General features: G+C 39.4%; 1 protein-coding gene across 1 annotated transcript in view; it reads right to left on the minus strand.

Moving 5' to 3' along the window:
* Positions 1 to 220: 220 nt before the first annotated feature.
* The window catches only part of MBOAT1 (membrane bound O-acyltransferase domain containing 1), a 113,610-nt gene continuing 99,125 nt past the window's right edge, over positions 221 to 14,705 (minus strand). Inside the window, exons 12-13 of the mRNA XM_060021575.1 lie at positions 13,057 to 13,208; positions 221 to 1,641 (exon numbers count right to left, since the gene is read on the minus strand). Coding sequence (XP_059877558.1) covers positions 1,515 to 1,641; positions 13,057 to 13,208 — 279 coding nt within the window. The 3' untranslated portion in view covers positions 221 to 1,514. The remainder of the gene's footprint in view (positions 1,642 to 13,056; positions 13,209 to 14,705) is intronic.

Below are 14,705 nucleotides of genomic sequence, written 5' to 3' on the forward strand. Positions count from 1 at the left end.
GTTTCCTCATCTCTAAAAGGAGGTTAATCTTACCTGCACTGTTAGGAACGAAGATCAGAAATCAAACCAAAAACATCCAAGCACCTGACATGTACATATTGAACGTGTGATGCTCAAATTTTAAGCAAGTAAAACCTTGTACACATTTGTTAAAACACACACAAAATACACACACATGCTTCAGAACGGCAAGTCTGACACAAACAAAAAGCACTTCTTTTTAGAAATATTTCCTTTATGTAGAAATGCAGTATTGATTTAGTAAGAAACTCATTTTTAACCATCTGATTTGAACAAATTCTCTCCTCCCAAAGTATTTGATTGAGGGTACAACATTGTAGCATATATTTTATTATTATCATTATTATTTTCCACATTTAATACCACGTTTCCTTCTCCCACATAGAATATCACCCAATAGAAGTTTCCCAAAGGAGCCACAGCACATTCATTACAAAGATAGAAAGGAAAACCGTTTTTCAATCTCTGCTTTCTAATAGGATGATTCAACTAAAACAATATCGGATTTAATCAGCTATGAAACTGAAAAAAAATGGAGACCAGCCCGAGTGAACATCATGGGCTGTGATCATGAACATCTCTGAGAAGTGAGGGGAGAAAAGAGAAATATCTGCCTCTTCTTCCCAAACTTCAATATAACTTTAAATTACTTTAAAAAATATTTATAAAAAGACATCCCTCTGCCTTAATGGTGTGAAATCTGGGTGTCTTCTCAGGGCCATGCCTGGGCCAGCAGATGGCACATATGCAATGGAAAACAGTAGCCCCTCTGAGACTTCTGGTATGTGGACAGGAGACTTTCTGATTTCCAATCTTGGCTCATTTCAGAAGAAAGAAGGGTTACATCCCTGGGGCAGGGGGGGGTGGGTGGTGGCAGGGGAAACGCAGCCACCTTCAGGGCACGTGCCTGACCTCCAGTCCATTGAAGTGTCCATTCACAGTCCTCCAGGCTCATTGAATTTTCAGTATTCTGCAAACCTCCCTCCACACGGTCCCTCCCCGGCAGTCTTCTGAGTGTAGTTAATGTGTTTGAGAACAGTAATGTCACAAGGCAAGGGACTGGGGGCTTCCCAAGGAACAACCGTCTTGCATATGTTCTGGAAGACAAGTCATCTCAGCTTTACCTTCTAACTTCTGGAGCAGACGCCCGGGTTCCCAACGTCCAGATTTCAGTGGTTGGAGATCATGCCAGAAAAGTGAAGACCCAGCTGGCCCAGAATGGACTGTCTCTGCAGTTCTAGCACATTCTCCACACACCTCCACACTACTCAAATGTCCTAGAAAGTATTAACTCAACTGGACATGGCTGATTCAATGGTACAAAAAAAAGCTTTATAAAAATACTCCCTGCACTTAAAAAATCAAAACAAAATAGATGCATGTAAACATCACCTCTAAGTCACTGGAGAACCCTGGAGTCTTTTTATCTCCTCTGTCCAGTGATTTGCAGTCTTATGTGTTCAGCTTTTGTTTGTTTCTTTTCTTTGGAGGTATCAATCTATTTTTTTCTTATTAACAGAGTTCAGAGTCTGAGGCCGCCTTTGATTATGAGCTTGTGGTTTGATTGGCAGGAACAGTATGATCAGGAGACTGATAATGTGTAAGTAAAAGTACATGGACCTAGGAATAAACACACAAATTATATTTCAAACAAGGGTGTATGTGGGAAATGTCACATGAGGCAATTACATCACCTTTTGGCACTGGCGGACCTGACTGCACTCAGGCTCGCCTTGATCCACTCCACAGATAACTCCCTTTGGTGGGTGAGTGGGCCAGGGATGGACCAAAACCACAAAGCTGGGCAGAGCAAACCAACCAGCCCATCTGCAGACAGACGTATGGCAATGTCCCACTGACGTAATAAGCAGATGGAGAGAATTAACCCTGACAGCTAGAAACCCACCATATTAAAAGTCTAAGGATGCATGGAATGAAATTGAAGCCCTACCCTATGTTCCCCAAACACAAATGCAACTGACCCTTTGGCCAATGTGCTCCACTAAGTGTCAGGGGTTCCTGTATATATTATGAGCCTGAGGAATCCAGATTTCAAAAGCCTACTCCATAACTCGATTTTCATCCAAACTAAAACAAGTTTTGCTTTCGAGGTTTGTGGACTTATTGTTTAAGTGTGATACTGGACACAGGGTAGATGCTCAATAAATGCTGTACACATCAATGAATGCAAGTAATTAGAAAGCAGCTGTTATAAAATTGTTCTACATCCATTTGGGAAAACTGAACTTACACTTTCTCCAATGCTTTTTCAAGGGCAAAGGAAAATAATGTTAAGGGGCAGGGGACCCACAATTGATTTACATATAATTCCCCAGCTTTTGTGATCATAATGTCAGGTCTATATAGAATAGTTAAAAGCTTCAGCAGAAGCAAACATATCTTCATTTCTTCTTTCAATAAGCATTTACTGCCTAGGATGTACGAAGCATTGAACTGGGATCTACAAAAAGGCAAAGACCCCACCCCTCCTTTTGGGAATGGAAAAGAAGAGACGTATAGACACAATGGTAGTAATTAGCAGAGGGGTGAAGAGCCACAGGTAAGTGACCATCTGATTTACTATTTAAACCAGGACATTAAAGGGTGAATAACAGCTCTACAGAGAAACACACTGGTTCAGCAAGTGTAAGCTGGGATTCTCACAGGCACACCCCAGGCAGAGGGAACTCCAGCTTTCAGAGTCTGCTCTCGTAAAATGTACTTTGTTCTTGCATTTTGCCTTAATCTTTTACATGTGGCCAAATCTACACTGGAGCAATTTTGTTAGATTAAAGCCAAATATTCTGGAAGTCAAGGGAGAAAAACTTCAACTTCCCAGGGAGGTTTAGTAACCTATTCTGACACTCCATACTTCTCTCAAATTTTAAGCAATACCTCCATCTTTTTGTTATGGAAAAACTCAGCTAACATTTATAGAGCACGCTAGGACTAAACTAGGTACTCCAGATACACAGATGAATAAAGCATAGTTCTACTCTCAAGGAGTTTGCTATCTACAAAAATTCCTACACAAATTCTAACATTCTTATACATTGAATTTAATAAAGTGCTATCTAGTTAAAGACAACAACATATGAGATTTTGCTTTTGAAAATGATTTCATAGAAAGGTTCTGCTCTGGCTAAATGTTTGTGTCCTCCCCCAAATTCATACGTCGAAGCCCTGACTTCCAATCTGATGGTATTTGGAGAAGCAGACTTTGGGTGGTAATTTGGTTTAGATGAGGCAATGATGGTGGGCCCCCCATGACAGCATTAGTACCCTTATTAGAAAATAAAGGCAAATCAGAGCGTGAGCCATCTTTCTCTGTGTCCCTCTCACTGTCCCTCACCCCATCTCTTTTGCTGTCCTTGTCTCCCTCGGTCTCTCTCTCTGCTATGTGAGGACACAGTGAGAAGGTAGCCTTCTGCAAGCCAGAAAGAGAGCTTTCATCGGAAACCAAATCTGCTGGCATCTTGATCTTGGACTTCTCAGCCTCCAAGATTGTGAGACATAAATGTCTGCTGTTTAAGTCACCCAGTCTATACTATTTAGCCATAGCAGCCTGAGCTAAGACAACTTCGTTCTTTTTTAAAAAAATTTATTGGATTATAGTTGCTTTACAATGTTGTGTTAGTTTCAGGTGTACAGCAAAGGGATTCAGTTTTATATATATATATATATACACCTACATTTTTATTCTTTTCTCATATAGGTTATCACAGAATATTGAGTAGAGTTCCCTGTGCTATACAGGAGGTCCTTGTTGGTTATCAATTGATATCTTATAATATAGTAGTGTTTGTATGTTAATCCCAAGCTCCTGATTTATCCCCCCAACCTACATGTCCCCTTTGGTAAATGTAAGTTTGTTTCTGATATCTGTAAGTCTTTCTGTTTTGTAAATAAATTCACTTGTATCATTTTTTTAAATTAGATTCTAGATATGGGTGATATCATATGATATTTGTCTTTCTCTGTCTGACTTCACTTAGTATGACATCTCTAGGTCCATCCATGTTGCTGCAAATAGCATTATTTCATTCTTTTTTTATGGCTGAGTAGTATTCACTGTATATATGTACTACATCTTCTTTATCCATTCCTCTGTAAAGGGACATTTTATGTTGCTTCCATGTCTTGGCTATTTTAAATAGTGCTGCAATGAACATTGGGGTGCATGTTCCTTTTCAAATTATGGTTTTCTCCGGATATATGCCCAGGAGTGGGATTTCTATTTTTAGTTTTTTAAGGAATCTCCAGACTGTTCTCCATAGTGGTTGTACAAATTTACATTCCTACCAACAGTGTAGGAGGGTTCCTTTTTCTCCATACCCTCTCCAGAATTTAGTGTTCATAGACTTTGATGATGGACATTCTGACTGGTGTGAGGTGATTCCACATTGTAGTTTTGATTTGCAGTTCTCTAATAATTAGTGATGTTGAGCATCTTTTCATATACTTTTTGGCCATCTGTATTGCTTCTTTGGAGAAATGTCTATTTAAGTCTTCTGCCCATTTTTTGATTGGGTTGTTCGTTTTATGGGGTTTTGTTTGACATAGAGCTGCATGAGCTGTTTGCATATTCTGGAGATTAATCCCTTGTCAGCTGCTTCGTTTGCAAATATTATCTTCCATTCTATGGGTTGTCTTTTTGCTTTATGGTTCCTTTTGCTGTACAGAAGCTTTTAAATTTAATTAAGTCCCATTTGTTTATTTTTGTTTTTATTTTTATTAGGAGGTGGGTCCAAAAAGATATTGCTGCAATTTATGTCAGAGTGTTGTGCCTATGTTTTCTTCTAAGAGTTTTACAGGTCTGTGATGCATTTTGAGTTCCTCTTTGCAAATGGTGTTAGAGAATGTTCTGATTTTATTCTTTTACATGTAGCTGTCCCATTTTCCCAGCACCACTTACTGAAAAGACTGTCTTTTCTCCATTGTATATTCTTGCTTCCTTTGTCGTAGATTAATTGACCATAGGTCCGTGGGTTTATTTCTGGGCTTTCTATCCTGTTCCATTGATCTATATGTCTTTTTTTTGTGCCAGTACCATACTGTTTTGATTACTGTAGCTTTGTAAGTATAGTCTGAAGTCAGGGAATCTGATTCCTCCTACTCCGTTTTTCTTTCTCAGGATTGCTTTGGCTATTTGGGGTCTTTTGTGTCTCCATACGAATTTTAAAGTTTTTTGTTCTAGTTCTGTGAAAAATGTCATTGGTAATTTGGTAGGGATTGCATTGAATCTGTAGATTGTCTTGGGTAGTATAGTCATTTTGACAATATTGATTCTTCCAATTCCAAGAACATGGTATATATCTTTCCATCTGTTTGTGTCATCTTTGATTTCTTTCATCAGTGTCATAGTTTTCTGAGTACAGGTCTTTTGTCTCCTTAGGTAGATTTATTCCTATGTATTTTGTTCTTTTTGATGCAATGATAAATGGGATTGTCTCAATTTCTTTTTCTGATCTTTCATTGTTAGTGTATAGGAATGCAAGAGATTTCTGTGTATTAATTTTGTATCCTGCAACTTTACTGAATTCATTGATGAGCTCTAGTAGTTTTCTGGTAGCATCTTTATGACTTTCTACGTATAGTATCATGTCATCTGCAAACAGTGACGGTTTTACTTCTTCTTTTCCAATTTGGGTTCCTTTTATTTCTTCTTTTCTCTGATTGACATGACTAGGACTTCCAAAACTATGTTGAATAAAGGTGGCAACAATGGACATCCTAGCCTTGTTGCTGATCTTAGTGGGAATGCTTTCAGGTTTAACCATTGAGAATGATGTTAGCTGTAGGTTTGTCATATATGGCCTTTATTATGTTGAGGTAATTTCCCTCTATTCCCATTTTCTGGAGAGTTTATATCATAAATGGATGTTGAATTTTGTCCAAAGCTTTTTCTGCATCTATTGAGATGATCATATGGTTTTTATTCTTCAGTTTGTTAATGTGGTGTATCACACTGATTCATTTGTGGATATTGAAAAATTCTTCCATCCCTGGGATAAATCCCACTTGATCATGGTGTATGATCCTTTGAATGTGTTGCTGGATTCAGTTTGCTAGTATTTTGTTGAGGATCAGTGATATTGGCCTGTAATTTTGTGTGTGTGTGATGACTTTGTCTGGTTTTGTTATCAGAATGATGGTGACCTCATAGAATGAGCTTGGGAGTGTTCCTTCCTCTGCAATTTTTTGGAAGGGTTTCAGAAGGATATGTGTTTAACTATTCTCTAAATGTTTGATAGCATTTACCTGTGAAGCCATCTGGTCCTGGAATTTTTTTGTTGGAAGTTTTTAATTGCTGTTTCAGTTACAGTACTTGTAATTGGTCTGTTCATATTTTCTATTTCTTCCTGGTTCAGTCTTGGAAGGTTGTACCTTTGTAAGAATTTGTCCATTTTATTGGCATATAGTTATCTGTAGTAGTCTCTTATCTTTTGTATTTCTGTGCTGTCAGTTTAACTTCTCCTTTTTCATTTCTAACTTTATTGATTTATAGAGTCCTCTTCCTTTTTTTCTTGATGAGTCTGGATAAAGGTTTATCAATTTTGTTTATCTTCTCAAAGAACCTGCTTTTAGTTTCACTGATCTTTGCTAATGTTTTCATCTCTATTTCATTTATTTCTGCTCTGATCTTTATGATTTCTTTCCTTCTGCTAACTTTGGGTTTTCTTTGTTCTTCTTTCTCTAGTTGCTTTAGGTGTAAGGTTAGGTTGTTTGAAATTTTTCTTGTTTCCTGAGGTAAGACTGTATTGCTATAAACTTCCCTCCTATAACTGCTTTTGCTGTGTCCCATAGGTTTTGGGTCATTGTGTTTTCATTGTCATTTGTCTCAAGGTATTTTTTGATTTCCTCTTTGATTTCTTCAGTGATCCATTGGTTGTTTAGTAACATATTGTTTAGCCTCCACATGTTTGTTTCTTACAGTTTTTTTCCTGTAATTGATTTCTAATTTCAAGTGTTGTGGTTGGAAAAGATGCTTGATATGATTTCAATTTTCTTAAAATTACCAAGGCGTGATTTGTGACCCAAGATGTGATCCTAGAGAATGTTCCATCTGCACTTCAGAAGAAAGTGTATTCTGCTGCTTTTGGATGTAATGGTCTACAAATATCAATTAAGTCCATCTGGTCTAATGTGTCATTTAAGGCCTGTGTTTCCTTATTGATTTTCTCTCTGAATGATCTGTCCATTGATGAAAGTGGGGTGTTAAAGTCCCCCCCATTATTGTGTTACTGTCGATTTCTCCTTTTATGGCTGTTAACATTTGCCTAATATATTGAGGTGCTCCTATGTTGGGTGCACACATATTTACAATTGTCATATCTTCTTCTTGGCTTGATCCCTTGATCATTTTGTAGTGTTCTTCTTTGTCTCCTGTAACGGTCTTTATTTTAAAGTTTATTTTGTCTGACATGAGTATTGCTACTCCAGCTTTCTTTTGATTTGCATTTGCGTGGAATACCTTTTTCCATCCCCTCACTTTCAGTCTGTATGTGTCCCTAGATCTGAAGTGGGTCTCTTGTAGACGGCATATATATGGATCTTGTTTTTGTATCCATTCAGCCAGTCTATGTCTTTAGGTAGGAGCATTTAATCCATTTACATTTAAGGTAATTATCAATATTAATGTTCTTATGGCCATTTTGTTAATTGTTTTAGATTTGTTTTTGAAGGTCTTTTTTTCTCCCCTTCCTCTTTTGTTCTCTTCTCTTGTGATTTGATGTCTACCTTTATTGTTGTGTTTGGACTGCTTTTTCTTTTTTTGTGTGTGTATCTATTGTAGATTTTTGGCTTATGGTTCCCATGAGGTTTTGATATAGCAGTCTATATATGTACAAGATTGTTTTAAGTTGCTGGTCACTTAATTTCCAATGCATTTCCAATATCCTGCATTTGTGCTCTCCTCTTCTCACAAGTGCTGGTTTTGATATCATATTTGTGTGCAGATGATTTCCTACCTTTACTTTATGTTTGCCTTTACTGAGCTTTCCCATTCTTAATTTTCTTGATTCTAGTTGTGGCCTTTTCTTTTCTGCCTAGAGAAGTTCCTGTAGGATTTGTTATAAAGCTGGTTTGGTGGTGCTGAATTCTCTTAGCTTTTGCTTGTCTGTAAAACTTTTTCTCTGTTGAATCTGAATGAGAGCCTTGCTGGGTAGGGTATTCTTGGGTGTAGGTTTTTCCCTTTCATCACTTTACATAATATACCACTCCTTTCTGGCCTGCAGAGTTTCTGAGTTTCAGCTCATAACCTTAAGGGGATACCCTTGTATGTTATTTGTTACTTGTCCCTTGGTGCTTTTAATATTTTTTGTCTTTAGTCTCAGTGTGTTCCTCCTTGGGTTTATCTTGTATGGGACTCTCTGCATTTCCTGGACTTGATTGTTTCCTCTCTCATGTTAGGAAAGTTTTCAGCTATAATCTCTCCAAATATTTTCTCAGGCCCTTTATCTCTCTCTTCTCCTTCTGGGACCCCTATGATGTGAATGTTTGTGCATTTAATGTTGTCCCAGAGGTCTCTGAGACTGTCCTCACTTCTTTTCATTCTTTATTCTGTTTCATGGCAGTGATTTCTACCATTCTGTATTTCAGCTTACTTATTTGTTCTTCTGCTTCAGTTATTCTGCTCTCGATCCCTTCTACTTTATTTTTCATTCCAGTTATTGTATTGTTCATTTCTATTCGTTTGTTCTTTAAATCTTCTAGCTCTTTGTTAAACATCTCTTGTAACTTCTTCATCTGTGCCTCCATTCTTTTTCTGAGATCATGATCATCTCTACTATCATTACTCTAAATTCTTTTTCAGGTAGGTTGCCTATGTCCACTTCATTTAGTTGTTCTTGTCGGTTTTTATCTTGTTCCTTCGTCTGGAACATATTTCTCTGCTGTCCCATTTTGTCTAACTTTCTGTGTTTGTGGTCTTCTTTCTGCTGGCTGGAGGATCATAGCTCCTCTTGCTTCTGGTGTCTGCCCTCTGGTGGGTGAGGCTGGTCTTGAGGTTTGTGCAGGCTTCCTGGTGGGAGGGACTGGTGCCTGCCCACTTGTAGGTGGAGCTGGGTCTTATCCCTCTGGTGGTCAGGGCCATGTAAAGGGGTGTGTTTAGAGGTGGCTGTGAGCTCAGTATGGCTTTATGCACTCTGCTGATGGGTGGGGCTGTGTTCCTACCCTACTGGTTGTTTGGCCTGAGGCGTCCAAGCACTGGAGCCTGTAGGCTGGTGGGAAGGGCCATGTCTTGATGCCAAAATGGCAACCTCTGTGAGACCCTCCAAGACTTGTAGGTAGGTCCAGCCCCAGCTCCTATGGAGGTACTGCTTTGTGCTGGGTCCCAGGGTACATGAAAACTTGTGCATGCCCTCCAAGAGTGCAGTCTCTGTTTCCCCCAGTCCTGTGGAGCTCCTGTACTCAAGCCCCACGGGCCTTGAAAGCCAAATGCTCTGATGCCAGACCCTCATGCTGGGGAGCCTGACGTGGGGCTCAGGACTCTCATTCTTGTGGGAGAACCTCTGTGATATAATTATTTTCCAGTTTGTGGGTCACCCACCTGACGGTTATAGGATTTATGTCGCAAAAGCACCCCTCCTACCGTCTCGTTGTGGCTTCTTCTTTGTCTTTGAATATAAAATATCTCTTTTGGTAGATTCCAGTCTTTTTTGTTGATGGTTGGTCAGCAGTTAGTTGTGATTTTGGTGTTTTCACAAGAGGAGGTAAGCTCAAGTCCTTCTACTCTATCATCTTTTCGGAATCACAAGTTCTTTCATAATACATATAGATGTTCACTTGGGGCTGATTTACAACTTAAAGGAAAAAAATTAGACTAAGAAATTTAAAGCTGGGATTTGTAGTCACTGTACATTGAAAAGTGACTAGCCAGAAAAATGAAGCCCATCTGACATTTAAATGTCAATCAGGGAAGGGTATCCTGAGAAATGGATTTGCATACAACTGCCATTCATTGCCAGTTATTTAAATTATCCCCTAGTGAGGAACAGATCTGGAATGCATCTAGACCCACCTCGACTAAAAAGATGATTCAATTTTTATTTCTTTTGCCAGATTCAGTGATTCTCTTAAGAGTTTCTGAAAAAAACTTTTTTTGAGAGGCAATCTAGTAGCCATTGACAACATGTGGCTGTTAAAATTCAAATTAGATAAATTGAAAACTCCGTTCCTCAGTCACACTAGCCACATTTCAAAAGCTCAACAGCCACATGCTCTGGTGGCCAACATATTGGATGGCATTTTGGTCATTGTAGAAACTTCTATTGGACAGAGCTGATCTAGATAGGGAACTTAAATTATATACATAAGCAACTACGAAAACAAGATACCATATTAGGTTGAATTGCTTGTAATTGACAGAAGTGACAGAAATGTCAATTTCACCCTAAACAAAGGTGTTTTCTAAAAAAAAAAAAGATTGTTTTTAAAAAGAAATGGAAATCTACATGAGTGATCTAGATTGATAATGATTGAATTCTTTCCCTAGAACTCCTGCCTAAATATAGAAATTAGCATGCTTAGTTGGTTAAATGCATGTGATCACAAACAAATCACCACTTTGTGCTACTCCCCTAGCAGTAACTTTCTTCCAAAATAGCTTCTCCTAGAGAAATTTTTAGTAACTGCACTACTGCTCTTGCTGTTTAAAAAAAAAAAAAAGAAAAAAAATTTTGCATCTGAAACTCGGGCCTTGCTGTGTGTGTTTTAACTGCTCACCCTCTCTGAGCCTACACTTCCATATATGATAAACAGGGACACTGATACCTACTCTTGTCTCTTCTCAGCTCACTACTCTCTACCTTGGATTGATTCTATATTCTGCCCACACTCATGTTTCTCGGGGCTTCCTCCTATCACAACTGCTCCCTGGGTCTGGAACACAACCCACAGTGTCCCATCCACCACTCTCAGCACCCTCAGACTCCAGGACTCAAACGCTGCTTCCTCCCAAGAGCAGATTCCTGTTACAGGCTCTCATAAATCTTTGTACCATTCACTCAGAGTATGATCTTAGTGGGTATTCATCAATTTGTCAATTATTTCCTGTCACTTCCACCAAGCTATCTCCTCCATGGACGTAAGAATGATTTCTATCTTTTGCTCACCATCCCATCCCCCAGCTTCTAGAAAAGTGCCCAGCACACTGTAGGTATTAAATGGTACTGAGTTAAATACAGGCATTTCTGCTACAACATGATACATATATTCCTGAAAAAAATCTTGCATCTGGCAACATCATGTGCTTAAAACACCAGGACTAGGGTGGTTTTTCTGTCTCTCTCTAGTTCCTGTTTATTAGTCTTCATAGGCACTTAGATTTTCCAAACACGGGGGGAAACCCTCAGCCCCATCCATCTTACTCAGGAATGCAAGTCAATGTGTTTCAATGCCTGTTATAAAAAAACAAGTACCTCATTTTTAAAAATCTGATTTAACGGAACATTTTTTATTTCACCGTTCCATTTCTTTTATAAAAGTCATCTCCTCACTAGCAGCTCTCTGTCCTAGAGTAAGGGAGTGTGGAGGGGATTGGGCACCTCCAAAGAAAAGGGAGAGAAGGGCCCAGGGTTACAAGTTAACCTATGAAGACGGAAGCAGACAACTCAAAACCTATGAGACTTCGTAACACAATGAACACCCAAGCCAGAAACTTGGACAGCCTAGGCAGATAGCTCAACGGGCTAAGGCTGCTTCAGGGGGCAATAAAAGTCCCAGATAATGAAGGGCAAATGCTGGCTAGAGGGCACTGAGACAAGAGAAAGGACAATAGAGCTGTGAGCAAGTGGGGCTGCCCAGAGGGAAGGTGCAGAGGAGGTAAACCAAGACTGTGCAGCTTGGGCAGGGCGCCTCTGAGAAGAGGAAGCCCAGCGCTGGGCGGGCACTCATGGCTCCTACCGCTGTAGCAGCTGAACTGAGGGCTATTTTTGGCTGAAGATTTCATCGTTTTTCCACTCTTCTGGCATCCCTTATCTAGAAAAATTTGTGTATAAACCAGCTCAACTTCCATATTATACGGACATAACTCCTGTGACCTAACCGGCATTATAGAAACAGAATTCATTGAGGAGCACGGTGTACTTCCCTCTACCTTCTTTTCCTATAACCTAAAAAAAAAAAAATCATCCTAGACATTGATACCTGTACCAAGTAGTAAAACTTCTTTGATCATTCCTGACCAGCGAGTCCAATCCCTGACGTACAATAAGGCATGTTTGCATGTTTATTTCTAAGCCACTTTTCTGACGGTAGCTATGGTCCAAACTCAATCTGCAAAAGTCTCTGCAAATCAGTAAAGAACACAAGTTGGTATTTATCCAGTACAGACTACACGCCAGACACTGGGCTGAGCCCCTTGCATGTTTGCCTCATTCAATCCTAACACCTAAAGGTGCTTGGAGGTGAATTCTATTCTTACCTTCATTGTACAGTTGAGAAAACACTGGTAAAAGAGGTTAATAACTTGCCAGAGGTCATGTAACCATTTCTCCAAGAGCAGAGAAACACGACTAATTCAACAAAAGAGGGAAACAATAAAAGCACAAAGAGGTCTGCAATTCATCTGGAGGGCTGGTGTTTGAATATAAGGGCCTGACACCCTTTCCCTAAGACACCCTTTCCCTAAAGGCCTCTTGTCTGTAGGGTGAACCCAGCCCCAGCTGCGGCCTGCTTCTGTCCCTCTCTGAGGCCCCAACATAGCCTAACTCCCGGAAACAGAGGCAAAGGGCAGCGAACTCACCCTCTGAGTCTGTAATCTGGATACATCCCTTCAGAATTCACTGCCATAAGCATCTCTTACTTACATTAGTCATGGCTGAGGGGCTATCTGTCAACTCTGCTCACTGTATTACTATTCGTCTGTTGGCATCTCCAGGATGGACACTTCCTCCTAAAGCTTTCTCTAGACATTTTCCCATCGAAAGCGTACATAGAGATTGTCAGTCCTGATTGATTCAATTTGCCAACTCCTAAGTCCAACACAGAACAGACAAGTTTACTATAGAGCAACCGAGAACAGTGGAAACTTACTTGTATAAACTGATGGTGGGTTCAACGGCCAACATAACGAAGGGGGCGACGGTATAAGAGACGGCCAGCTGAGTGGCAGCCCAGGTGACTATGTCATAAACAACCTTGAGGGTTTTTGACGAAAGGAAGTAATGTCTGTAGTTGTTCCTCACCTGCTCACCAAGGAAGTCATGGTGGATGTGGGGGGGGGGATGAAAAAATAGAAACTTTTACTCCATGCATGCAGGTAATACCCCTCAGGAACACAGGAGATAAAAACTACCAACCATCTGAGTTCTATTTTCAACGAAAAATACCACTATGGTTTTTCTTATTATTAAAAAAATATAAGTTCATTCACTGTAGAAAAATGTTTAAAGAGCTAAGCAGAATCAGATTTTTTTTTCTTTAATATCTCCCAGAGAAAAGCACCGTTGAAAAACTTGGCACATACCTTCCAAGTCCTTTTATATTCATATATATCCATATTTACGTTTCCAGTGGCGTCAATATATGTTTAGCCTGTTTTTTCATTTAGTAACATAGCATGAATGTTCTTCCATGTCATTAAATATTCATCTGATACAATTTTAATTATGGGAAAGTTAGTCTCCTATCCCCTGCTATTGTAAACAATTCTGTGATGTATACTCTTGTAGAGAAGTCTCTGCCCTGTTTCCTAATTATTTCCTTTGAATAACAGTAATAATATAATAGTATAATAACATGAGCTACCATTTATTGAGTGCTTACTGTGTGCCAAGCCTGTGCGAATTCCTTATGGGTATCATCTCTGTTGACTCTCCCGGGACACAGGCCTATCATGTAAGCATCAGTATGCCTATTTTCCAGACAAGGAAACAACATTCTTTGAGATGGAAAATGCTGGGTCAAAGGATACTCATTTGTAGGTCTTTTGACACAGATTTGGCTCCAGAAAGACACTTAATTTCCAGATGCCAGAACCAAAGACAGAGCTGCAACAATGGCAGGCTTACAGGTAGGTCAGCCTCAAATCAGGAAAGGCTTCCTAGGGCTGCCTGGGAAGCTGAGGGCACCTCCTAGGCTCTGAGTTCCTCAGGACAGAGGCTAGGGGTCCATCTGTGGGCAGTACTGAAAAGCATGTAAGAGATTTCACTAGGTAACTTCCTGGGCCTGAGACACTTCATGACTGTTTGAGTTCATTCTCCTTTTGGGAAAAAAATGGAAATACTGTTCTATCAACCCTCTCCCCTCCATCCCTTACCTAACTTATTTGTGAAAAAACATTTCCAGGTCACCCAAGAGGCTTTACATAAATTAATCCTTTTATACCCACTGAAATCAACTAAAGACAGCTTAAGAAATAATACTCTGAAAGTATTAACAAAATTCTGGCCTTTGTTCAAGTTTGTCCTCCCATCTGTGTTTTAGTTTTGTGATCCAAGTCAGTATATGTACGGGAGAAAAGAAAATGTCTTCTGTTTTCAACGCACAAATATGTAAAATATGTACTTTAAAGAGTGCTAATCAGAATAATCAATTATCCATCTTGTTCACACATGTATCCCCACAAACCTTCTTCTAACTAAAATAGAAATTCCATGGGCGAGGAACTTTTGTTCACTGCAATAGCCCAGCACCTACTAGCATATAGTAGGCCTCCTGAAATATTAATAGAACAGATGAAT

The sequence above is a fragment of the Delphinus delphis genome, chromosome 10, assembly GCF_949987515.2.
Source record: "Delphinus delphis chromosome 10, mDelDel1.2, whole genome shotgun sequence".
NCBI lineage: Eukaryota > Metazoa > Chordata > Mammalia > Artiodactyla > Delphinidae > Delphinus > Delphinus delphis.